The sequence below is a fragment of the Culex quinquefasciatus genome, chromosome 1 (genome assembly GCF_015732765.1).
Source record: "Culex quinquefasciatus strain JHB chromosome 1, VPISU_Cqui_1.0_pri_paternal, whole genome shotgun sequence".
Taxonomy (NCBI): Eukaryota; Metazoa; Arthropoda; class Insecta; order Diptera; family Culicidae; genus Culex; species Culex quinquefasciatus.
Genome location: NC_051861.1, coordinates 1246278 through 1271171, shown reverse-complemented (window position 1 = coordinate 1271171; position 24894 = coordinate 1246278). Strand labels below are relative to the sequence as shown.

Below are 24894 nucleotides of genomic sequence, written 5' to 3'. Positions count from 1 at the left end.
AAAAACTAAAAACTAAAAACTAAAACTAAAAACTAAAAACTAAAAACTAAAAACTAAAAACTAAAAACTAAAAACTAAAAACTAAAAACTAAAAACTAAAAACTAAAAACTAAAAACTAAAAACTAAAAACTAAAAACTAAAAACTAAAAACTAAAAACTAAAAACTAAAAACTAAAAACTAAAAACTAAAAACTAAAAACTAAAAACTAAAAACTAAAAACTAAAAACAAAGATTCATCATTTGACTGGTTTACAGGGTTACAGTCTCAAGTTATGTGTTATTTATTTATATTTTGTTCCTCAAAAAAGTTTTTTTTTGTATGGACAATTGTCCACGAAAGAAGGGAGGGGGTAACAGATTCCCAAAAAAGTGTCCACGTGGTTTATGGATGGTCTCTAAAGCTTCAAAATTTCCATGAAAATAAAAGTCTAATCTACTGCAACAATCTAAAATGCCTTTTTGTGCAATTCCTCTTTGAAACTGTCAACTTTTTCTGTCCTTCTGGAGAAACGAAACGGCCAACTTTTGCCTACCAAAAACAACAGATTTGAAAATCAATACCTTACAATACCAGTGCTGAAAAGTTCAGCACTGAAATGGGTGCTGCAAGGCTGAACTTTTCAACACTTGTATCGAAAAGTAACATCCATTTCAGTGGTGAAAAGTAGAAATTTTCAGCATTTGTTTTTAAATGTGTTTCTATTCAATTCTGTTAATTTTAGTAGATAAAAGTAGGCTGTTTCGTCACGTGAGAATGACAGGAAAAGTAGGAAGTTTCAAGACGGAATTGCAAAAATCATATTTTTGCAATTCCGTCGTGAAACTATTTACTTTTCCTGTCATTCTTGAACGACGAAATAGCCTACTTTTCTGTACCAAAAATAACAGAATCGAATAGCAACACTTTTCAAAATAAATGCTGAAAAGTTCTACTTTTGAACTTTTCAGCACTTGTTTTGAAAAGTAACACTTTTCAACATTTTTTTTTATTTAAACGATTTATTGACAAAATACATGAAAAAAAAATGTTGTATGGAACTCGTTGCAAAACTTGATTTATTCAGCACTCTTCGTATTTATCCAACGAGGTTCACCGATGTACGACTCGTGCTGAAAAAATCCTCTTTTTGCAACTTGTTGCATAAACTACTATTAGCATCTTTTGGCTTGTTTAAAAATGTTTAGAATTTTTATTAAATTCCAATGTACAGAACCGCAAAAAAAAATCGCAAAACTAAAATTTTCGTCAATTTTTAGATATTTTGGAAACTAATGATGGCAAAACAACTGAACAGGTGTATAATGCATTTTAAAACACTTTATTCATTAAAATGTTTAAACCATGGCTCGTAATTACAATTTTTATACTGTTTTATTTTTTTGCCCCCCTCTCTCGATTTTGGTCAGAGTCGAGGGACATAAACTTCAAGATTATCGTGTGAGCAGCAGCGCCGAGAAGATGGTTTTTTGTGGTGTCCTTTTTGTGTTGTATTCTTGGTCGTGTTCATGTTGAATTCTGTGGAAGGTACGAAGCTTCATGTTTAGATTCTTGTGCCTCTATTGTTTTATTTGTGGTTCCATGTGGGGTATTAGTTTTTCAATTATTTTGATTCTTTTACAGCTTCCTGGAATTATTTTAAATTAAATGTCTGCAATTAAATTTATCTACTCACTATATGATTTATTTAAATGTTCATATTATTCCTTATCCTATTCATTTTCTGTAACATACCATCTCCTCATACCATATATGATCAAACTGAAATTCCTCTAACCCCCATTCCAAACCTCCCAAAAATATTCCGTTCACTTTTAAAAGTCGCATGGGTTCCCTGCACTTTTGCCACTAGTGAACAACAAAAACATTCCCTCCCAAATCCCCACGGGACTGTATGGGCGTAGCCTTGCAGCACAGTGTGGAAATTTACGTTCTTAGATATTCTTGGTTGTACCGGGCAGCAATCAAATTGTCTAAGAATATTGAATTGACCATTGTGGCACCCCCTACAGCGTGGTGCAGACCCGTTATGCTATGCTATGCTATGCTATGCTATGCTAGTCGAGGGACATAAACTTCAAAAAATATTTGCAACGGCCTTATTCAAAATCTGATAAAAATCTTCTTCTTCTGTTTGAAGTGAATAGTTCAAATTTGTTTACAGTCAATTTAAAAAGATTTTTCCTTGAATTTATTTTTTAGCCTTGATTTTATGGTAAAAATATACAAGAGGCATTCAAGCATTCAATTGAAACAATTAACCTTATTTTAACAATTTCCCTTTTTTCATATTTTTATTTTTTTTATCATCAATATCAACTGCAGGATTTTTTTTATCTTAATGCTTTCCGTCATCAGTCAACAATTTGTTGACTGATGACATCACCGCAGGAAAACTCATTAATCAAAAAAATCTCTAAACAGACTGCGTACGCGAAAACATTTTTCCCCCTGCCAACCCCTCTCATCTGCCAGCATCACAAGGACTCGCATATTGCTATATCGCATTATGATTGGCCTCAATTTGCCCCGCCTTTTTAATAACAACGAAAATAAAAAAAGCGGCTTGCCTGCCTGTACATGATAATAAACAACAACAACCGCATGGGGTGCCGTTTTTTTCCGTCCCTTTCCACGAATTTTCTTAGCGCTGCTCCTGGCGGAAGCATTGTACTTTCCCGTGCTGCACCTCACCTCACCAGAAGGGGGGGTTAAAAATTATCTCATCGCGAGCAGATAACATGAGAGAGCGAGATCGAGCACGAGCCAGCGATATGGGTGAGAGTGAAAACGAAACGATAACAATAGGGGCGCAAGCGCCAGTTATAATTTCATTTAGAATTGGATTGGTGGAAGTCCTGGCGGGAAATATAATTGAGTTAAATATGTAAATGTGAAAACCTGTTTTCAGCTTCTGGTTGAGTACAATGGTGGATTTTATATTTTTTAAAGAAAACTGTTTTTTTTTTGTAAATTTTAATAAGTTTTAAATGATTTGTAAAACAGTAATGATGAATTATTTTGTTTGAAAATTTGATGCTAAAATTTCTAATAATAAAATACAATAAATTAAAAACGATAAGATCAAACGTTGACACTTTATGCCTAAAAAAATACTAAAAAGGAATCGAGACCAAAAAAAATAATCTCAGTTTAAAAGTGAGCCAATACCACACATCCTTGCTGGGCATCCAAATTTGCGCTCTCCCTTTCGCTTCTGCTCTCAGCTCAGCAGCCAGGACGACCTGCTTGTAGGGCGGGTTGAGGAGAGGAGAAACGTTTATGTGCATTATGATCGCAAGGACTCCGGTCTGGTCGGAGCCGGGAGGGTGGTTGAACCACGGCAGATTTGCATCAATTTTAAGGGATGTTTATGATAAAAATCTTCAGTCCCATTGTAGACTTCGGACAGGTCGGTTGTGTTCGGGGTTCAAGGATAGCTTCCGGAATATCAGTTAATATCAGTTCAGTTAGAAAGTGTTGTTTGTTGGCAAACTGTTTCCAAGTGTGCTGACCAGCAGGTGTTGAGCGCCATGGCTGGACCATTTTTATCGCCGTTGCCCGGTGATCTGCTAACGGAGTACATGTTTGGCCGGAGACGCCAGCGACGGAACAGGACCACGTTTACGCCCCAGCAGCTGCAGGAGCTGGAGACGTTGTTCCAGAAAACGCACTATCCGGACGTTTTCCTGAGGGAGGAGGTGGCTTTGAGGATTAGTCTCAGTGAGGCGCGAGTGCAGGTGATAAGCTGTTGTAATTTTTGTTAGTGAGAAGACTTCAAAGGAAGCTTCAAGAATGCAGAAATTATAAGTTATTGTTTGATTTAAAACATATTTTATAATTTAGTAATACATTTTTTAAATGATGCTATTTGGAGGATCCACCCATGATGGAAATGTGCTGAACAAATTATAAAATTTATAAAAAAGCAATTTAAAATAATTGAATTTATTCAGCATTCAAGGATTTTTTCGAAGCTTTTTCCTGAAAAATAAGACTCCTTAAATTATATTTAGTGTATACCTTGGTATTATTTGTGATCCACGTCAACATCATGAGCGTGTCGGTCAACTTCTTACGATAAATTTAGTGTACACAGAAAAAAAGTTGAATTTTGGAATGTTGAAAATTTGGTAGGTTGAATATTACCTCTTTATTTGTGTAATATTACATAAAAAATGTGTAAAAATGTGAACCTGATGAATATTCTTCAAAAACTGATGAAAATTCATCATTTTCTGGGGTAAAATTTATCATTTATTTTGCCACAAAATCTGTCACCATTTCCTGATGAATATTACCATCATTTTTTTTTCTGTGTATATAATATTGAAGTTTAAAGTTCCTGGAGCTCTGAACAGATCTTTGAAGATAAAAAGTACGACTCGGCAAAATTATAAGCGTCTTAAAACGACGCTATCGACACTTTTGCTGAGAAAGTCTTTTTATTTTAGAAAGTCTAAGCAAGTTCAAAACTTCAGTAAATATTTCTCAAAAATTCGTTCTACATGAAATGACCTACATGCTCATAATCGGCCGTTACGGAAAAAAGATTTTCCAAACTTAACAAAAGTGATAACAACGATTTTTTTATTATTTACAGCATTTAGTTTTATGATTTATTTAAAGTGAATAGTGTAATGTCTCCCTAAATTTAATTTTGTATTAACAAAGTGAAAATTGTTTGAATAAGTGCAAATTATATCATAATTATACATATTAAATTAATAAAACAAAAATTAAATAAAAATCAGTGAGCTCCTTTTTCTGCAAATTATAAAAACATTCCAATTATTTTTTTAAATCTAAGAGCAAAATAAATAATTTTCTTTCTATAAATATATATTCAAAAACGCAATTACAATTAAGGTGAAGCTTCTAAAGAAAAAATGATCAGCATTTTATATGCTCTGTGATTAATTCAATTTAACGATTACATCTACAAACATTAAACAGCATGCAACAGCTTAGTACCTTTAGAAGCTGCTTAAGAAATTCCAGGCCTGAAAAATGTGCATCAAAATTAGTAAAAAACGTTTTTGATGCTCTGGTGAAAAATTTCTAATCATTGCAAAAAATAGCTCTAATAAATCATTCACGTTTGTGGAAGGATTTTCGTTGAAATATTGGCAGTGAAGCAATTTTTGTATCTTCGATGGATGTCGTCACCTTAAAAACGCTTCAGCATTTTTAATTATTTTTTTGGATATAAGTTGCTTACAATTTGTGAAATACAAAACTGAATAGAATTGATGTTCTTAGGGATATATTGCAGTGGAAAGAATCATACACCCAAAGGAAAAAAATATCTCAAAATCTGCAACATTGGATTTGCTGCAGAAAATGTCACATTTTATTACATTTTTTGCAGCAAGCCCGTAGATCATTTTTGCCCGCGTGTAAAAATTTCAGCGATCTGCAGTTCTCACCAACACATATAATTCTGGCCTGTCCCCGAGCAACACTCCAAAGAGAAGCATATGTTGGTGCTCTTTCACTCACTTTTCATCAAGCGTTCATGGCGCGGTGGTAGCGTGTCGGATCAATAACCAAGAAGTTGGTGGTTCAATCCTCGTTCTGCTATGTTTTTTTTTGTGAAATACAATGAAGTGTGAAAATCACAATGAAGTGTTAAAATATTGAATAAATCTCAAAAATAATTAAACATATTTGTTAAAAGTTTTTCTTACTATTTTAATTTGCCTTTTAAAAATTCCGAAGTGTTCGAATTTTATTATAAACCTTTGACCTTAGGGTAGAGTGGGAAGACTTGATCCTCGGGGACACTTGATCCCAAGCCTGTTTCTCTTCAGCATGTGGGTAAAAAAATAGCCTTTTTCAAGAAAGTTGTGCAAAATTGATTTAAACTCATCGTAGAAAAATATTAAAAAAAAAAATTGGATTAAGTTTATCTTTAAAGTGCTGAAAAAAAACCTCCAATAGATCGTTTTTCTTTGTTTTGATATGTATGAAAAACACTTCAAATTTATTCAAAAAATGTTTTATGCATGAATTGTTGGATAAACTTATCAACAACAACCCTTACCCATTTGACGTTTAATTTACTCTCATACTATTTTTACAATCATTTGTTTAAAAAAGTTCGTTTCAGCCTCGAGCCTAATTAATTGAGTTGGATTTTCATACATGGTTTCCTTTAGTATAGTTGTACATAACTGCAATAAGCTTGAACCATTTTCAAATGTTTGCAATCAAAAATTATCAGCTTTTGTGAACATGCTCAATTTTGGTAAAAAAATAATACTTGTAGTTTTTAAATATTTTTCATACTAACTTTGATTAATTTTGAACACTACCGTACAGGTTTTATGTGAAATTTCTGAAACTTATAGAAAATCAAAAGTTTTGATGAATGAAAAACATTTTTTTTACATTTATTCCAAATGTTGAATGGGGGATGAAGTTACCCCTAACATTTTCATGATGCCGGTTTGAATTTTTTTCAAACGCTTGGCATGATTCGAAGAGTTCATCTGATTAAATATCCTTATTAGCCGAACAAAGTTGAATGTTTCAGCTTTCAATTCATGCAACACGTTCATAGTTTTTTGAGAAATTGACATTGTTATGTGCGATACTAACAGACCTCCGCAACCAATAAAATAACAAAAATTAAATTGGCCCAAAAACAAAATAGTAATCATTAGAAAAATGTATGGAACGTTTTGCCATCGATTTTACAGACGATTTTACGTGACGCATTGCCATCAAAAGTGTATTTTTGTTATATTGACGCAAATTTTTTAATTGCAATTTTAAAAAAATACGATGTCATGTGATGTCTTCACCTTTAAAACAAATTTTGAAGTAGCAAAACTGCGTGACAATAGTTGGTTATTGCCGTTTTTTTGTTGATTTAGGTATCAGTTCGGTTTGGGATTACATCAACAATTGTGAGCTGTAATCATGACAATATCCCACAAGTGTAACTAATATGTATTTTTCCACTATATCAGGTATGGTTTCAGAACCGGCGGGCAAAGTGGAGGAAACAAGCTAGATTGCAATTGCTTCAGGATGCTTGGCGAATGCGTTGTTTGGGAATCAGCTCTCCTCAACTTGTAGCTGGTGAGTTATTTCAACAAGAAGAATTATTCGAAGAATTTACAAGACTTTAAAAATTTCAGATCCCCAAAATCCTGCATCGGCCAACAACAACAATCCTCCGAGCAAAAAACCAGACGATGCCGAGTCTCCTCCCAAAGAGTCAGAATTCACGCTGATGCATCCGGCCTTCCAGGGACCAAACGGTGGCACAAGCAATGGCAATAACAACAACAATAACAACAACACTGGCAACTTCCCCGAACCCGCCAAACGGATGGAGGCCAGCGGAAATCCAATGTACCACAATGGAACTGTGCCGCCGCTGCGTGACGACCGGACACTGTACCACGCGATGCAAAGTTCTGCCAAGATTATGAACCATGCGGAGGACTCCAACAGCAGTGACCTCTCGGATGGATCGGAAGAGATCGATCTGACCACCAACGGCGGCTGCATCGACTACTCCAGCAGTTCCAAACAAAACTGAACTCGATGCGACGTTGAACTCGTTGTACATACTGATTCTCACGTAGTGGCACACAACACACATGTAGACAAGGTTTATATCTGAATTAAATACAAACTATCATTCTTCATTTATTTCTGGCTGAACCTAGTGGGTGGTGGTTTCATTTGCTTTCTCTTGAGTTTGGGAAAGGTTGTTGAACTTCGTTCGAACTAAAACTACCACCCCCGACTTGACCCAATTTGCTCAACTCTGGAATGGCTCTGGATTAAAACTTCAGAGGGACTTTGTAACACTTAAATGTTTTGGAGATAAAAATTATAAATCAAGACATAAGTACCGTGCACCTCCTTCAGCTCATTGCATCATTAGCTCTTATCGCCGCGAAAGTAAATCGTTATCTCGTTTGGATCGTTATCAACAGCTAAACTTGCTTGTTCCACAATACACATGTACCACTTTGTACACTTTTACTACCGCACGACACCTTTTTTGCATAATTTAATCGCAAAGTGCAGTTACTCCCGCGATGCAAAAGCGTCCTATTTCCAGCGTCATCATCCCAGCTGTGACAATTTGCTCCACAATCGCCAGCCGGCGTCGAGTGCGGTTATTCTGGGATGTCTTACCTTTACAACTCAACACACGTACTCCCGCGCAAATCGGTATAAGTTCACTGCGCCGGGCACTTGTCGCGTTTAGTCCAATTTCACGCTACAATGAGAACGGTCGCGATCTCCCGCTGCGGTGGTTTCCTGGCATTGTTGGTTCTGGTTTTTGTGCTGATTAATTGCACGCTTTGTCATAATAGCTCACCGTATCAATGCGTTGACGGAAAGTGCCTCCGCCAGTACGAGGACGACGTTTTGGGTGGAAATGATCAAGGCTTCGGTTCGTTGAATGAGTGTCGACTAGTTTGCGGAAGGTACAGCTCGTTGTGGCCAATCCCAACTGGAACAATCCGGCTGGGTCAAGGAACGCGAGAGTTCATCCCGGCCAATGTCGAGTTTAGCTTCAGTGATAGTTCGGAAGATGAGGAAATTAAGATCTTTTTCAACGAAACTCAGCGGATTTTCGTTAAGAACCTGTACAAAGAGTGCAGTCGTCATTGCAACCACTCGACGAGCACAAGTTTGTTTGTCAGCATTAAAGTCTTGACCGCGGAAACGAAGCTCAAGTGGTCAACAAATGAGTCCTATGAACTGCACTTATCTACTCATGAGGACACGGTACATGCAAAAATCATCGCTGGAACTATTTTTGGGGCACGCCACGGTCTGGAGACCCTTTCCCAATTGATAACGGAGCGCAGTTATCAGGATGGAAGTTGTCTGGTGATTTTGTCCGAGGCTCAAATAACCGACAGTCCAATCTATCCCCATCGAGGATTTCTGCTGGACACCGCAAGAAACTTCATTTCACTTCGTGGAATCAAACGTCAACTGGACGGAATGGCTTCGGTGAAGTTGAACGTGTTTCACTGGCACATTACGGATTCACAGAGCTTTCCACTGGAACTTGTGAGTTTCCCTCAGGTTACAAGACTCGGGGCGTACTCTGCGAAGCAGATCTACAGTCAAGCGGAGGTACGGGAGATCTTCGAGTATGCCAGATTCCGTGGTGTGGTAGATGAGCTAGGTTGGTAATAAGAATTAATAAAATTAGTACGCAGTTTCCGCGTACGATCATTTGAGACTATTTGAATTGTTAATCCCGATTGCTTGGGACTCGTTGGACACACGTTGTGAGCTACGTGAGTGCCACCGTGGCCCACGACGAGAGCAAAGCAAGCGAGTCGATACGAACCAGAATTTGAAAAGAGAGATGGAAAACAAAGAGAGCGCGTGGTGCAGCGTCGTCTGCTTCTCGTCGCGCCGAGTGTTGTTGGTATTGGTGTGTGCTGAGAGGAAATTGGCAAAAAGAGAGGGTTTCTTGAGATTGGTCTTTGGGGTTTGGCTAAATGAAATCAGTCTCGTGTTTAACATTAAAGTGATCGGTTCGGGATGAAAGTTTCGCAAGTTTATTTCATGATGTGGTGGGTGGTGGGATCATGAAATTAAAAAGAAACTTTTAGTTACGACAATGGCGCAGTTTGTAGAGTGAACTTCTGTTTGGATTTGGTTGGGTAAGTTTGCGGGCAGTGCAGTGAAGGAAGTAGTGATGTTGTTATTTTTCAGTTGATTCGGCGATCACAAATTGAGGCCATTTTTTCTTGCTTTGGCAATTTTTGTGACGTGGCAAGAATCGCAGGGACGCTTTGATATTGGTGAGAGTCCTTAGCTGATTGGCCAATTGGTATTCCAAGTTGGTTTCGGTGGTAACATTTGGATAGGGCGCATGATTGGTAAAAGCAGGATTGGTTCAAAAAAAGGAAAGTTTGAAGTTTTTTTAAAGCATGAGTTGAGTCAGTATGTTGACTGGTTGAACATTGGGTTTAAGTAGAATTTTAAGATGAATTTGCATCCACCACCCACACGGAATTTTGGGTTTGAACATGAGGACTTGAAGGAGACTTTTTGATGTAGGAAGGTATACAAATGTTGTTAGAAGGGCGGGGAGAGAGAATTTGAATCTATTTGAACTCACGTGGAGGTAAATCAAGAGACAAGCGTTGATTGTTGGGCTCAATGGAAGGAAATAGTGAGACAAACGTTGCTTGTTGGACACAAAGAACTAAATTTGTGAGACAAGTGTTACTTGTTGGACACAAATGAGGGATATTATGAGACAAGCGTTGCTTGTTGGGCTAAATGGAAGAAAATGGTGAGACAAGCGTTAATTGTTGGACACGTAAGAAATTCGTGAGACGAACGTTACTGTTGGACACGAAAGAAAGAAATCGTGAGACAAGCATTGCTTGTTGGACACGAAGAACTAAATTTGTGAGACAAGTGTTACTTGTTGGCCACAAATGAAGGGAATTATGAGACAAGCGTTGCTTGTTGGGCTAAATGGAATAAAATGGTGAGACAAGCGTTAATTGTTGGACACGAAGAACTAAATTTGTGAGACAAGTGTTACTTGTTGGCCACAAATGAAGGATATTATGAGATAAGCGTTGCTTGTTGGGCTAAATGGAAGGAAATGGTGAGAAAAGCGTTAATTGTTGGACACGTAAGAAATTCGTGAGACAAACGTTACTGTTGGACACGAAAGAAAGAAATCGTGAGACAAGCGTTGCTTGTTGGACACGAAGAACTAAATTTGTGAGACAAGTGTTACTTGTTGGCCACAAATGAAGGGTATTATGAGACAAGCGTTGCTTGTTGGGCTAAATGGAAGAAAATGGTGAGACAAGCGTTAATTATTGGACACGTAAGAAATTCGTGAGACAAACGTACTGTAGAACACGGAAGAAAGAAATCGTGAGACAAGCGTTGCTTGTTGGACATGAAGAACTAAATTTGTGAGACAAGTGTTACTTGTTGGACACAAATGAAGGGTATTATGAGACAAGCGTTGCTTGTTGGGCTAAATGGAATGAAATGGTGAGACAAGCGTTAATTGTTGGACACGAAAGAAATTCGTAAGACAAACGTAACTGTTAGACACGAAAGGACAAAATTGTGAGACAAGCGTTGCTTGTTGGAACATGAAGAGTTGAATTTGTGAGACAAGTGTTACTTGGACACAAATGAAGGATATTGCAAGACAAGCGTTGCTTGTTGGGCTCAATGGAAAGAACTGGTGAGACGAACGTTAATTGTTCGACACAAAAGACAATCGTAAGACAAACGTAACTGTTTGACACGAAAGAAAGAAATCGTGAGACAAGCGTTGTTTGTTGGACACGAATAATAAAATTCGTGAGAAAAGTGTTGGACACGAATGAGAGGTATAGTGAGACGCGTAAGTGAACATGACGGGAGAAAATCGAAAGCGTGAGCAAGCGTTGCTCATTGGACACGAAGATGAGAAATGATGAGACAAGTGTTACTTGTTGGGCAAGAATGAAGAATATCATGAGACAATATTGCTTGTTATACACGTAGCAATATAAATGAATAAATCACAAGCGCTGGAAATGACGAACGAATGTCTTGCGATAAGCGGAGCTTTTTCGATACAATAGTAAAGAATGTATGACAAACTTTGTTGTTGAATACAAGGAGTTAAAGCATGGCTTTGTTAATTGTTAGATGAAAGAAAATAGTCAGAAATTAAGTTGCTTGCTGGGTAAGACGTAATGACGCTGAAACACACGAAGGAAAGAGTTTGAAAAATCGAATGTCATGCGTTACTTGCAACTATTTTTTTAGAAAAAATACAGGTATTCTATCATATGGACATACACAGACAAGTGTTGCTAAAGAGGTGAAATTCAACAGGTGAAACAAATATTGATTTAGTGTTGACCAGCAGAAGGTGTCAATCAGTGAAGGAACCAGACCATTGAAATGCTAAGATTATCGTGACATGGATTGATGATGATTCAGACAACATCGTTGCATTTTGATCCGTCTGAATCCACTGAGTCAATTGAAACTGATTAAAATAACAAAAAAAAAATGTTTTAAGGAGTTGTTTTACTTGATGATTGTTAGCAAACTAAGCTTTTCCCTTGTATAATCGAATTGAGAGAAGTGGTGGTGAATAAATTGACTTGTAGACTATATTAAAGTTGAATTTTCCCGATTGCTGAGAGAAACAACAAAGAGTATCTGGACACATTTCAAAGTGGATCCAGTGACAAAATAATATTGGAATGTTTAATATTAATGCTAGCTGCTAAGATGTTTGGAGAATTTCTAGTTTTCGATTAGTCGGCCGTTGACTGTGATGGAAGTTGAACAACGTTACACTGAGAAACAGTGCTAGGGAATTTGAATAAGGTGATACCTAGGAGATTGTCGTCATTTAAGAATCTGGCATTTCATTCTAAATGTTAATGCTTAAATAATTATGTTGATGTTTTTTCGGTTTCATCTTTGAAGATATCTTAGATATTCTATTTGAAGAAATCGGTAAAATTGTGCAGAAAATAATAGTTTGTTTATTATTATTGAAAAATGAGCAGTTCTTTTAAATATAAACGATTTTTATTTGAATTTCCTGTTTATATTTGAAAATGTTATTTTATTCACTTTTATGATTTAGTTGATTCTCTCTCATATTTGCAGTTCATTGACAAAATGAATTTCTTGAATCAATTTCTTTAAATGTCAATTTTTAAACATGCGCATGTCTTGAATATTTGTGTACTAATTTCCAAAAACGAGATGTATATACTTTTTATTTGAAACAGTATTCTTTCGGGTATTAACATTCTTTTAAACATGAGCTGTGCTTTTTAAATAATTTACTCGAGTTCTGGGATTTTCAATGAACAGCTGTTCATAATTTTTTACAGTTTTTGCCTTCCTCACCTTACTGAGGAAAGGCTATAAAATCACTCGGAAATTAAACTTTTTAATTTGACGTCCTAGACCCACCTTCATGTATACCTATCGACTCATAATCAACTTCTGAGCAAATGTCTGTGTGTGTGTGGTGGGATGTTGATCAAAAAATTGTCACTCGATTATCTTGACATTGGCTGAACCGATTTTGTCCGTTTTGGCGTCATTTGGTCTGTCTTGGGGTCCCATTAGTCGCTATTAAAAATTATGCAGTTTAGTAAAGTACTTCATAAGTTATGCTAAAAAACGATTTTAACTAAAGTCCGGAAGATTGTAAAAGGGTGGTTTTGTAAGAAAACCCGTCATGCTATACATTTTCAGAAAGGTATTTAAAGGACCTTTCCAACGCGTCTAAGACATTGAAGATCTAACTAATCTATCAAAAGTTATAAAAACTTCAGTGTTATTTATACGCTTTTGGAGGCCGGATCTCAGATATGTTGATGAAAACGTTGTCCGGAACTCTGATGATCTATCGTTGGATAGGCATTCAAAAGAGCTTTCCAACGCGTCCAAAACATTGAAGATCGGACAATCCTATCAAAAGTTATAAGCACTTAAGTGTTATTTACGCACTTTTTGCATTTTGGATAGCACCCTTTAAATTTGAGGAAGGCGCCAACCACCTAAGGGTGGATTAAGTAACGTTTTTCTTAAAGATTTTGGGCTGTTTAAAGTTTTCTCTAAGCATGAACTGATTCTTTGAAAATCAAATTAAATTTGAGTAGCTTTTAAAATAACAATATATGTGAGATATTTTATCCTCTTTATTTATTTTTTCTTTGAAATGAAGATCAGCACAGAATGATATCTGTAGCGTTTTGCTGAATATCGAAATAAATATTATACAAGAGTAGCTTTGTTTAGTGGATTTGTATGAAATTAAACTGTGAGTATTTACATTTTACCATTTACAGGAACAGTTAGTAAATGATAATTTAAAAAATATGTTTTATGATGTTTGGCATTGTCAATTTAAGGAGAGAATGAAATTCTTGAAAATAAGCTAAGTGGTGAATGAAACCAAAAAGGTTGAGAACCACTGGTTAAGAGTGTTCTTATGCGTGAATGTATGTTGAATCAGATGAGCTACTAGACCACAGATATTCTGTTGTGGTTAATTCAATTGTAATTCTGACACACGTGCTCTGCTGAGGCTCATTGACTTGCATTTGGTCCTAAGCGCCAGAATGTTTGTGACAGGATCGAGAAGAAAGAGAACCAAGAGTAAGAAACGTTCAATGGAGTTATTTATATAACTCAACTTGCTAAAAGACTCTAAGGTTTGACAAAGAGTTAAGTATAACAGAACAATATTTTTATTGAATTTCGTTCGGTGGATGAAGATAACTGATATTAGCAAATTAGATGGTACGACCTCTTGATGGATTAAATAAAATTAAAAGAACCGTTCAACAATGATGACATTGATATTCGTTTGATGTATAGAGATATTACCTTGCGCATGTTTAATGTGAATATGAATTGTTGAAATTTGTACCGCACAGTTAATATTTCGTTTTGCATGGAGCCGTGATAATGGAAGTGTTATTTGTATAAGCGGATTGATAAAGGAACATGGGTTAGTTAGATTCTTCTCATCTACAAGTAATGGCTTGAATCATTTGAGGGTTGATCGAAGTATGAATACATGCATGTCATAGTTAAAATGGATTATGTCTCAGGTTAGTTTTCAAAAGTCCTAAGCATCAGTTGTAAACAATGCTGTTATGGATCGGTTCACGATTAGTTTACAAACTATCAAATTCAAAAATGGTTTGGAATTATTTATCTGCTAAAAATCGTGCAGATTCCTAGGTCTGGCAAAGACTGAGGGAGTATTTTACTTTGTGACAAGTGTTTTTTATTGTGTACAGCACTTCACGGACCAATTTTTTTTTATATTCCTTATGTTCATAATCTAGTTCATAATTATATTAAGGCAGAGAATTGAATTTGTTTTATTTATTTACATGTATGTAGATTTTTTCCTACAAAATTGAGTAAATTGTAGCATAACAGGTATAGCCTTGTTCAAACAATATGGAGAGCACATTATAAAAGCATTGTAATGACGAACTTTTATCCTTAGAAGAGTAGAGGAGCAGGAAAATGTGGTAGATGAGCTAGGTTGGTAATAAGAATTAATAAAATTAGTACGCAGTTTCCGCGTACGATCATTTGAGACTATTTGAATTGTTAATCCCGATTGCTTGGGACTCGTTGGACACACGTTGTGAGCTACGTGAGTGCCACCGTGGCCCACGACGAGAGCAAAGCAAGCGAGTCGATACGAACCAGAATTTGAAAAGAGAGATGGAAAACAAAGAGAGCGCGTGGTGCAGCGTCGTCTGCTTCTCGTCGCGCCGAGTGTTGTTGGTATTGGTGTGTGCTGAGAGGAAATTGGCAAAAAGAGAGGGTTTCTTGAGATTGGTCTTTGGGGTTTGGCTAAATGAAATCAGTCTCGTGTTTAACATTAAAGTGATCGGTTCGGGATGAAAGTTTCGCAAGTTTATTTCATGATGTGGTGGGTGGTGGGATCATGAAATTAAAAAGAAACTTTTAGTTACGACACGTGGCATTCGAGTGATTCTTGAATTTGACGCCCCAGCCCATGCTGGTAATGGCTGGCAGTGGGGTCCCTCCGAAGGTTACGGCAATCTGGCAGTCTGTATCAACCAGCAACCGTGGCGTAAGTTGTGCATAGAACCACCCTGTGGTCAGCTGAACCCTGCCAATCCGAAACTGTACCAAGTCCTGCAAGAAGTATACGCAGATTTCGCAGGTCTCATTCCATCGGGGGAGATTCTGCACATGGGTGGTGATGAAGTATTCTTTGGGTGCTGGAATGCCACCCAGGAGATAGTGAACTACATAGACGAGCGTAACTTTGATTTCTTAGACCTGTGGGGAGAGTTCCAGAGCAAAGTTTTGGCCCTTTGGGATCAAGCCCGAAATGAAGAAGCTCCTGTTCCTACTGTACTCTGGTCAAGCCATCTTACAGATCCGGAAGTGATTGAAAAGTACTTATCGAAGGATCGTTACATCATCCAGACTTGGGTCGAGGGCAGCAAAGACCTGCCGAAGCAGTTGCTGAAGAAGGGATACAGACTGATCATCTCAACGAAGAACGCATGGTACTTTGACCACGGTTTCTGGGGTGTTACAAGCTACTACCAGTGGAAGAAGGTGTACAATAATAAGATTTTGAAAAATCCCCTTGTTCTCGGCGGAGAAGCATGCATTTGGACGGAGTTCATCGACGAGCACTCTCTGGGTAATTTAAAAAATTAAACTGTTTAATGTTAATTTTGTCAATTATTTTTTTCAGACTCCAGAACCTGGCCGCGGTTGGCAGCTGTAGGCGAACGACTATGGGCGGATCCCAAACTGGACGCCTCCAAGGTGGAGGGCCGATTCTACCGACAACGTGATCGGCTCATCGCACGTGGTTTGAATCCGGAGGCCGTTACGCCGCACTGGTGCGAACAGAACGAGGATCGCTGTCAGTAGTTAGATTTGTATTTTCACAGTTATTAAACAAATAAATTGGACACATTCCAACGACAAAACGACACGTTTTGACTGGTAGGTTTTAATTATTTATTCGTTGCTTCATTGCTCCAATCATCAATCACAGCACAGATTTATAAATAATTAGAAATGTTTATCATAACTAGAACATGACTTATTAGATTGTATGAAACTAAAAAGGGTCGATATCTCCCTAGTTCTCACTCCGTTGCAACGCCACGGAGTAGGGGAGAGTGGGGAGACTTGATCCCCGGGGAGACTTGATCCCAAGCCTGTATCTCTTCAGCATGTGGGTAAAACAATTAGCTTTGTTCTAGAAAGTTGTGCGAAATTGACTAAAAATCATTGTAGAAAACAAAGAAAAAAATTAAAAAATGTTTAGATTGAGTTACACACATTTTTCTAAAAAGTGCTGCAAAAAACTTCCAAGAGATCTTTTTTCTTTGTTTTGATAAGTATAGAAAACACTCAAAAATTATTCAAAAAAATATTTTTTGTACATGAATTGTTTGATAAACATATCAACTCCAAAACCCTTACGCATTTGACGTTAAATTTATCGTCATACTATTTTTACAATCAATTGTTTAAAAAAGTGCGTTTAGGGAGACTTGATCCCAGCATTTTTACAGTCACTGGAATCAACCTCAAGATTAAATAATTTGGCTGGGGTTTCGTACATAGTTTCCTTTAGTATAGTTGTACATAACTAACTGCAGTTTGAACCATTTTTCAAAAGTTTTGTAAACAAAAATTACCAGCTTTTGTAAACATGCTCAATTTTGGTCGAAAAAAGAAAATTTTAAGTTTTTAAATATTTTACATGCTAAACTTGTTATATATTGAACACAAACGTACAGGTTTAATGTGAAATTGCTGTATCTTATAGAAAATTAAAAATTTGGATGAATAAGAAACATTTTGCTTATGATTTCTTCAAAATGTTGAAAGGGGGATCAAATTACCCCCAACATTTTGAAAATGCCGGTTAAAAATATTTTTTAAAAACGCTTGGCATTATTGGAAGAGTTTATCTGATGAAATACCCTTATCAGCCAAACATAGTTGAATGTTTAAGCTTTCAATTCATGCAAAAAGATCATAGTTTTGTGAGAAATTGACAGAGTTATGTGCGATACAAAAAAAGGGGATCAAGTCTCCCCACTCTCCCCTAATCGATGTGGCAAATAAACAATTTGACTTAAAATGAGTTTTCATAGTCACTACTTTTACAAAATTAAATTTGCAATCCGGATCTATAGAAATCTTTAAATTTGGGACAAATTTTGATATCATACAATATTTCGAAAAAAAATCGTGACATTGCAATGGCACAATGTGACATATTTAGGCATATCTCATCAATTTAAGAAAAAACTATTTTAAAAAATAATGACTCCAAAACTCATAAAAGAAATTTCAGACAAGATTTTTATAAAATCCACGATACACTCGAAATTCCAATTGAGAACACAACGTCGAGCTTTTTTCGAACGCCATCGTTTCCAATAAGAACTCGAGCTCGAAAATGAAAACGCAAAAGTTTGCGTTCTTTGACAGTCGCTCCCCGCTGTCAGTGAGTGGGAACGGATGAATGTTTTTATTTGCACTGCTCGCTGCCGGAGCTGTTTTTACCTGTTGAACAAATATTTATCGAAATCGAAAAATTGTTTTGGTGCTGTGTTGACGAGCTACGAGGATGGATAAATACGCCATCAACAATCTGGTTGGGGAAGGGTCCTTTGGGAAAGTGTACAAAGCCATCGATAAGGAGTCCAAAACTACGGTTGCCCTCAAGATTATTAGCAAGGTAAGCAGTGCGAGGATTGGAGTTTACGAATAAACTAATATTGTGATTATTTTTAGAGGGGGAGATCGGGACGCGAACTGAAAGGACTCCGGGGAGAATGTGAAATACAACGAAATCTTCAACATCCGAATATAATCCGAATGCTGGATTCTTTCGAAACAGAACATGAAATTGTGGCAGTGACCGAGTTCGCTCGGACTGATTTACACAGTTTGCTTAGGGATGGATCGCTCGGAGAGCCAAAGACTCAGAAAATCACCTACGATCTGGTTTCGGCGCTGTACTACTTGCACTCCCATCGGATTCTGCACAGGGATCTGAAGCCACAGAACATTCTGATGGACAGAAACATGACAGCAAAGCTGTGTGACTTTGGGTTTGCACGAAATATGACGATGGGAACTCATGTGTTGACGTCAATCAAAGGAACGCCTCTCTATATGGCACCGGAGCTGCTGGAGGCCAAACCGTACGATCACCATGCCGATCTGTGGTCACTGGGTTGTATTATTTACGAAATGCTTGCGGGAGAACCTCCGTTCAGTTCTACATCGATGATACACTTGGTCCGCCTCATCCGAAATCAGTACATCAAATGGCCCAGTTTTCTCACCACCAATTGCATATCCTTTGTTCAGGGACTTCTGGAACGAGATCCCTCACATCGAATGGCCTGGAGTAAGATAATAAGCCATCCATTTGTAAAGGGACACATCGTGATTCTCAAAGAGGACATTCCTGAATCTCCCTTCACGAACCCACTCACTGCCTCGCAGTGCCACGAAAAGAAAAAGCAAACCAACCGGATAATGTACGGTGAAAACTATGAATATTTGCAGTCAGGATCGAAGCGACCACCTAAAACGGCAAAGGGTTCCAACGAAGAAGACTTGGCCTCTTCAAGGGATAGCATGAACGTGATCCTGCAAAGTGACATGGAATACGTGGAAACGGACGCGGAGGAACTTGGTGCTGGCTCGATGATGCGAAATAGCCAACACGATGATGAGAAAAGCAGCATAGTAGAAGTGCCACGAAATCTCAATCCAGAAGACTTTACGGTAGAATACCACCATCCGTTAGGAGAGAATGCTGAAATCGTACAGGACAATCCAAACCTTGTGATGAACAATTTCAACGATAATTTCCCAATGTTGGACAAAAAGGGACAGAAGATAATCGGTCCCAATGAACTGGCAACTAGACTGAATAGTATGAGCTTACAGAACCAATCGCTTAGGTTTAAATCACAAGAATTGGAACGGAGGAAGCTCAGTCAGAATATTGACAACTTCTCAATAAGGTTGGAAAAGAACTCTCAGAGCATAAGTAAGAAGCCAGAAGAGGACTCCACTGAGATTGACAAAAAGCCTGAGAAAATGACCCCAACTCTGCTGCCAGGCTGGGACTCGTGTGACGAATCTCAAAATCCACCCATAGAGAATGAAGAATGGTTGGTGTTTCTGCAGAAATCCATGCAGGAAATCCTCGACGGAGAACTAGACTCTCTAAAACAACAAAATTTCGTCAGTATAATCGTTGCCCCTTTACGAAATTGTCGTGCCAGTGCCAAAGTGATAGAAAACGTTGCCCACCTGCTAAGTCTTCCGTTGGCAATAGACGCCCCTCCCGCAATAATCCACGACATCCTAAGCGTATACGCCGAACTTAAGCTCGTTCCAAACCTGGTGTACGCCTCCAAACTCCTGTGCAATAAAAAACTAACCTCCTCCAACAGCGAAAGCCAGTCCCACTCCCCAACACCGGCCCAGCTAACCCAATCGGACGCCTCGATCCGACAGCTGTCCTCGCTGGAACACGACGAGGTCAAGACCCTCACGGCAGTGTACGATCTCATCTGTTTCCTAATTCACTCGGGGGAGAACTTCCTGAACCAGTTTTGCGACGCCATCGAGATCCTGGGCGTGAAGGAGCTGTTTGTGAACTTCATCAACGCCGTGCGGACCAACGACGGGTACGTGAAGCTGAGCTGCTCGATTCTGGCCGTACTGAACTGTGCCTTGCGGGAGCTGCCCGAGAACGCGGAGATCATCGAGCAGGTTGTGTTTCACGACAACGTTGACCTGATTCAGATGCTGAAGCACGGCGACTCGATACTGAGGTGAGGAAGGCTTTGACGGTTGTTTTGAGATGAGTAGGCTTAGTGATTTTTCACGCTCAAACATTGCAAATTTCACGGGGACCTTAATTTCAAAACATCAAATTTCACGGAAATTTCGCGGAACATGAAAAATATTAAAATAACTATCAAAATCTTATGTTAAACCTACAGAAACCACTTTTTGCTTTATTATACATTGTTTTGAATAAACTTAAAAAATCTTAACTTTCAACGTTAAACGTTCAACGTGGCACTAAAAAAAACTTTTTGTAATTTTAAAAAATCCACTTGGTTTATGGATGGGCTCTGTTGGAGGGGATCTATTTTGAAACTAAATGTAGGACATGCGTATTCTCATTTATTGAGCTGTTTTTTATTGATCGACTAATATAGCTAAACAGTTTTCGCTGATTTGCTACTATTTTATCATTTACATTTTATTGAATTTCATATCAAAGCCAAATTCAACAAAACAATCTAACAATTAAAATAACTTTTTTTTGCCCAGCAGAAATTTTTTTTAGAATTTTCATCTCACTTTTCAAAAACTTAATTTAAAATCAATAGGCAAAAATAATTAAATCGGTAACAAAATCTTCAAAATTTTATTCAAAATCCGAACAGAAAACAAACATTTTTTTTTTAATTTCCACGGGATTATAATGAACGATGATTAAATATCGTAAAAATTAAACAGGTGAAATTTTCTTAAAAAACTGACTTTAAAGATAAAAAAAAAATCGAAAAAAAACAACTAATAAATATAAATTTAATGTTGAATAAACCAAGCATGAATCATTTAATTGGTTTTAAAATTATATGTTTAAAATCTCAAATTAAATAATGATTAAATTGTCATAACGGCCAATAAAAATATTGCTAAATTAAGTTAGTTTCCTAAATAAAATTGATAAAAAATATTTTTAAAGGTATCAAGTAAATAGCAATCTATTTTCTCAATATTTTTCTTTACTCTGATGAATTTAAAGTTTTCAATCTAGTTTTGCTCCTCCGTTTAATCATTGACTGGTGGAAAATGTAAAGACGACTTTTAAAAGAATGTTTGCTTTTAATTGATTTCTAAAAAAAACAATAATATTTAAAAAAAATCTGTGCAATCTTAAAAAAAAATCACAATATACTTGTTTAATCAAATTTAACAAGTTTCGAGAGTTTATAAAAAAATGCGAGATTTTTTTTTTCTTTGACTGATTTTTGTTAACTTCATTTGAGTTTTCGCAGCATTCATTTCTTAGTAAATGTTCTACCAATTTCATGTTAATGTAAGTTTTGCTAACAATTTTTCAAATGGTCCATATCATATTTTTCAGTTGAAAACTAATAAAATTTATACTTAAAAAGTATTTTATGAATGAAAAACTGATTTTGTTATTATTTTAAAGAATTGATTTGAGAAAATTGATAAATTTCACGGGATTTCACGGAAATCTTCGAATTTCACGAATTTCACGCTATCCGCGAAATCGTGAAAATTCACTAACCCTAGAGATGAGGTTAAGACAACTTTGAATTTTAGGCATAGAACGTGCATGCTGTTGAGAATTTTAGCACGGTTTAGCTGCCTGGCGCTTCAGAAACACTGGAACAACGAAATCAAGGAATCGTTGGAGTCACTGTTGGAAGATCGCGATTTGGAAGTAAAAACTGTACGATTTGCATTGAATTATTTGTAGTTACAAGGTATAATGAGTTTTTATTTATTTCAGGAAGCACAATGTGCGCTCGATGAGTTCAAATATCTGTCGTTCATCGCTGCTGAGACTGCATGTTAAAATAAAGCTATTTTTAAACATTTGTATAAATTTGCTTTGTACTAAAAATATCATATCACAACAAAAGTGCCCAAAAACATAAAAACGCCTTGCATTGTATTCACGTTTCATATTGCATGTAGTTTCGACCATGCAATTGCGATCAATAACCAACACTACAATTGTCCTTCTCACCCTATTTTCTAGTCACAGTTCATATAATTAGGTTGAAAAATATTAAACAAAATCAGTTTTGTTGAACTTACTTTTGGTTAATCTCAAGACATATTTCTGCCATAACAAAACATTTCAACTGCCTTTTTACGTCCGCCAGATGACCCCCTCTAAGAACACGTTTACGGAAGTACGTTTCACGCGTTCCCCTTATGGTATACGTTTTCCCTGCGAAAGTCAATCAACTGCTGAGAAAGTCGTACCAGTGCCCTATATTTTTTCAACAATTTTCCATTCCCTTTTCCGCTCTCTCGTCCGCCTGGGCCGGGTGATAATTAATTAATTGTATCAATACCCAACGACAAACACCATTTGTGGCATCATCTACTTATCACTTGGGTGATATACCTGGCACACACTCCACAGTCTGGTGCATCTCCAAAAGGTGGCGAAAGCGGCCCAGCCGTGACAAACCCGTATATCTACGCACCGGACCGGACGTCTGCAACCGCGCGACCCCAAATAGAAGCAGGTTTCTATAATTACGGTATTCTTCTTCCAACTTGATTGGTTCGTGGGATACAAAAAAAAACTGTAAACATTGTTGAACTCATCATGAACGCGGAAGGTCAACCCCGTGTAAACCGGTGCCGCGTCGTCGTGGTGCTGGTTTAAGGAAATTCAACCACACACTTTGCGGGCACCCTACAAGGTCAATGACCGCTTTCTCACAACAACAACGCTAGCAGCATCAGGTTCGAGCTCGAAACTGGCTTAATAATCACACTTAAACGGAAGTAAATAAAGTATCACTCAGCAGCTGGTTTTATGCTGCGACTCCACGTCGTCTATTTTGTAACGCACGGCGAGTTGCGAGCTGCGTAGCGTCGCCGTCAGGTCCACTGGCGCTGCAGCAGACTCTTCTGGTCTCAGCTGCGTTTCTTCGAAGTCGTCGTACTGGTGAACGGGGTGGTGGGGCCTTGCATCTGGTTGGCCTACAATTCTTCCCGAGAAAAAGAATGTCATCCTTCCCGCTTCCCTCGGCCATGTTCCGGAGGAGGCCCACGAACAGAGCGATTTGTGTGGGAATGGGGTTTGGAGTTCTCAATTGAAGTGGTTACAACCAATGAATCATGTTACGTGCATATTTACATAGCTTACCTTGAACGGTTCAATTTGGTCGTTGAACAACTTGCCCGGTTCGCACACCCTGCTCGTGCTGCCCCTTGCTCCGCGGTCTTGCTGGCTTTGTGGACGACGATCTGTTTTTCCAATCTATGTGGAGTGGAGTAGTGCAGAGAGAAAAATGCATCTCTATTGCAGTCGGTTGGCTCGTCGTCACTATGTATCGGTATTATGCGATTACGGAAAAGAAAACATTCGATTTCCTACTCGGACCTCCCCTTGCTACCATTGGCAGCATAAGCTGGAAGGAGGAAATTGTCAAGCCGGTTTTCCTTTGGTCCGATACTCCTCGGAGGCCACAGCTGAAGTAGTAACCTAGGCCGTATCAACAAGGTGGCCTCGGATGATAGGGGGTTTCCTGAAGTATCATTGGGAAGAATAGTATTTTTAAAATATTTCTGAAATGTATACATTTATTATCCCGTAGTTGCTACTTCGTTATTGAGCAGGACCTCCAAAAATTGCTCCATGGACCACAGATGAAAATCCTGCGTGCACTTCATTCAATATAAAAACAAAATTTCGTGAAATCGTTCAATATTGGTTCAACTATAAACAAAAACCATAAAAAACTCGCGTTTGGATAAATTACTTGGTAAAATTGTATAAGAACAATATCGCATCTCGGATATCTAGCTCTACCCTACCTAGAAAAGCTTTTGGTTTTGCATGTAAAAGGGGGGATTGGCTTTTTCAATTTTTACTCATCGGAATTTTTGCTGACAAAAATGTGATTATACACAAAATCGTTTTTTTTTTTGCAGCTGTCAAACATTCAATGCAATATTAGCTCACGATTGTCACAATAATAAGTAGCATAACGTCATGATTCGAATTCCCGGACGCTTTGAAACCCGGACACCTCATCTTGTTTTATCAATTATTTAGACATAAGTTCGCATTATGAATGTCAAAACTGTGTTATTTGATGAATACTAACATCAACTTCCATTTAAAGTTTGTGCAGTGTACAGTGTTCAATGTAGTTAATGCCAAATCAATTGTATAAGATATAAAATTACAAGTTTACCACAGATGTGAAACATTTCACTGAAATATTTCATTTGCACCGAGAAAGCTAAGCAGAAATTAATGGTTTTGATTTCCTTAAATTCTAGCATCTTTTTATATAAAATATCGGTTGTTCAGATGTTAACAGCATTCACTTATTTTTTTTCTTAACTTATTTTTATTAGGTCCTTTTAGGTGCTGCGACCAAATTTCACTAACATTTCAGTCCAAATTTGTACGGTTCATGGGCAAAATCGAGTGTCCGGAATTCGAAGCAAATGTGTCCGGATTTCGAATCAGCTATTATCAGTGTCCGGAATTCGAAGCACAACAAGTCATCTTATTTTTAAAAT

The 24894-nt window shown here is 37.4% G+C and overlaps 3 protein-coding genes across 3 annotated transcripts; all 3 read left to right on the top strand.

Annotated features, from left to right (window-relative positions):
* Positions 1-3376: 3376 nt before the first annotated feature.
* LOC6032045 (homeotic protein ocelliless) lies at positions 3377-7684 on the top strand. Its single transcript, XM_001842659.2, has 3 exons — positions 3377-3740; positions 6978-7089; positions 7149-7684. The coding sequence occupies exons 1-3, from the start codon at positions 3534-3536 to the stop codon at positions 7553-7555; spliced, it is 726 nt and encodes a 241-aa protein (XP_001842711.2). The 5' UTR covers positions 3377-3533; the 3' UTR covers positions 7556-7684.
* A 154-nt stretch (positions 7685-7838) lies between these two features.
* Positions 7839-16505, top strand: LOC6032044 (chitooligosaccharidolytic beta-N-acetylglucosaminidase). The gene is made up of 3 exons (XM_038248761.1): positions 7839-9154; positions 15512-16210; positions 16265-16505. Exons 1-3 carry the CDS (start codon positions 8254-8256, stop codon positions 16444-16446), a joined length of 1782 nt encoding a protein of 593 aa, XP_038104689.1. The 5' UTR covers positions 7839-8253; the 3' UTR covers positions 16447-16505.
* Positions 16506-18041: 1536 nt separating this feature from the next.
* On the top strand, positions 18042-22218 carry LOC6032043 (serine/threonine-protein kinase fused). The gene is made up of 4 exons (XM_001842657.2): positions 18042-18277; positions 18334-20399; positions 21937-22066; positions 22127-22218. The coding sequence occupies exons 1-4, from the start codon at positions 18167-18169 to the stop codon at positions 22190-22192; spliced, it is 2373 nt and encodes a 790-aa protein (XP_001842709.2). The 5' UTR covers positions 18042-18166; the 3' UTR covers positions 22193-22218.
* The last annotated feature ends 2676 nt before the right edge of the window (positions 22219-24894 follow it).

Excerpts from the sequence above, each read along its gene's own strand:
- LOC6032045 (XM_001842659.2), top strand. The coding sequence starts at position 3,534 with ATGGCTGGACCATTTTTATCGCCGTTGCCCGGTGATCTGCTAACGGAG. Across the intron at positions 3,741-6,977 it reads TCAGTGAGGCGCGAGTGCAG|GTATGGTTTCAGAACCGGCG; the intron begins GTGATAAGCTGT and ends CCACTATATCAG. Across the intron at positions 7,090-7,148 it reads CTCTCCTCAACTTGTAGCTG|ATCCCCAAAATCCTGCATCG; the intron begins GTGAGTTATTTC and ends TAAAAATTTCAG.
- LOC6032044 (XM_038248761.1), top strand. The coding sequence starts at position 8,254 with ATGAGAACGGTCGCGATCTCCCGCTGCGGTGGTTTCCTGGCATTGTTG. Across the intron at positions 9,155-15,511 it reads CGAGTATGCCAGATTCCGTG|GCATTCGAGTGATTCTTGAA; the intron begins GTGTGGTAGATG and ends TTACGACACGTG. Across the intron at positions 16,211-16,264 it reads CATCGACGAGCACTCTCTGG|ACTCCAGAACCTGGCCGCGG; the intron begins GTAATTTAAAAA and ends TATTTTTTTCAG.
- LOC6032043 (XM_001842657.2), top strand. The coding sequence starts at position 18,167 with ATGGATAAATACGCCATCAACAATCTGGTTGGGGAAGGGTCCTTTGGG. Across the intron at positions 18,278-18,333 it reads CCCTCAAGATTATTAGCAAG|AGGGGGAGATCGGGACGCGA; the intron begins GTAAGCAGTGCG and ends GATTATTTTTAG. Across the intron at positions 22,067-22,126 it reads GCGATTTGGAAGTAAAAACT|GAAGCACAATGTGCGCTCGA; the intron begins GTACGATTTGCA and ends TATTTATTTCAG.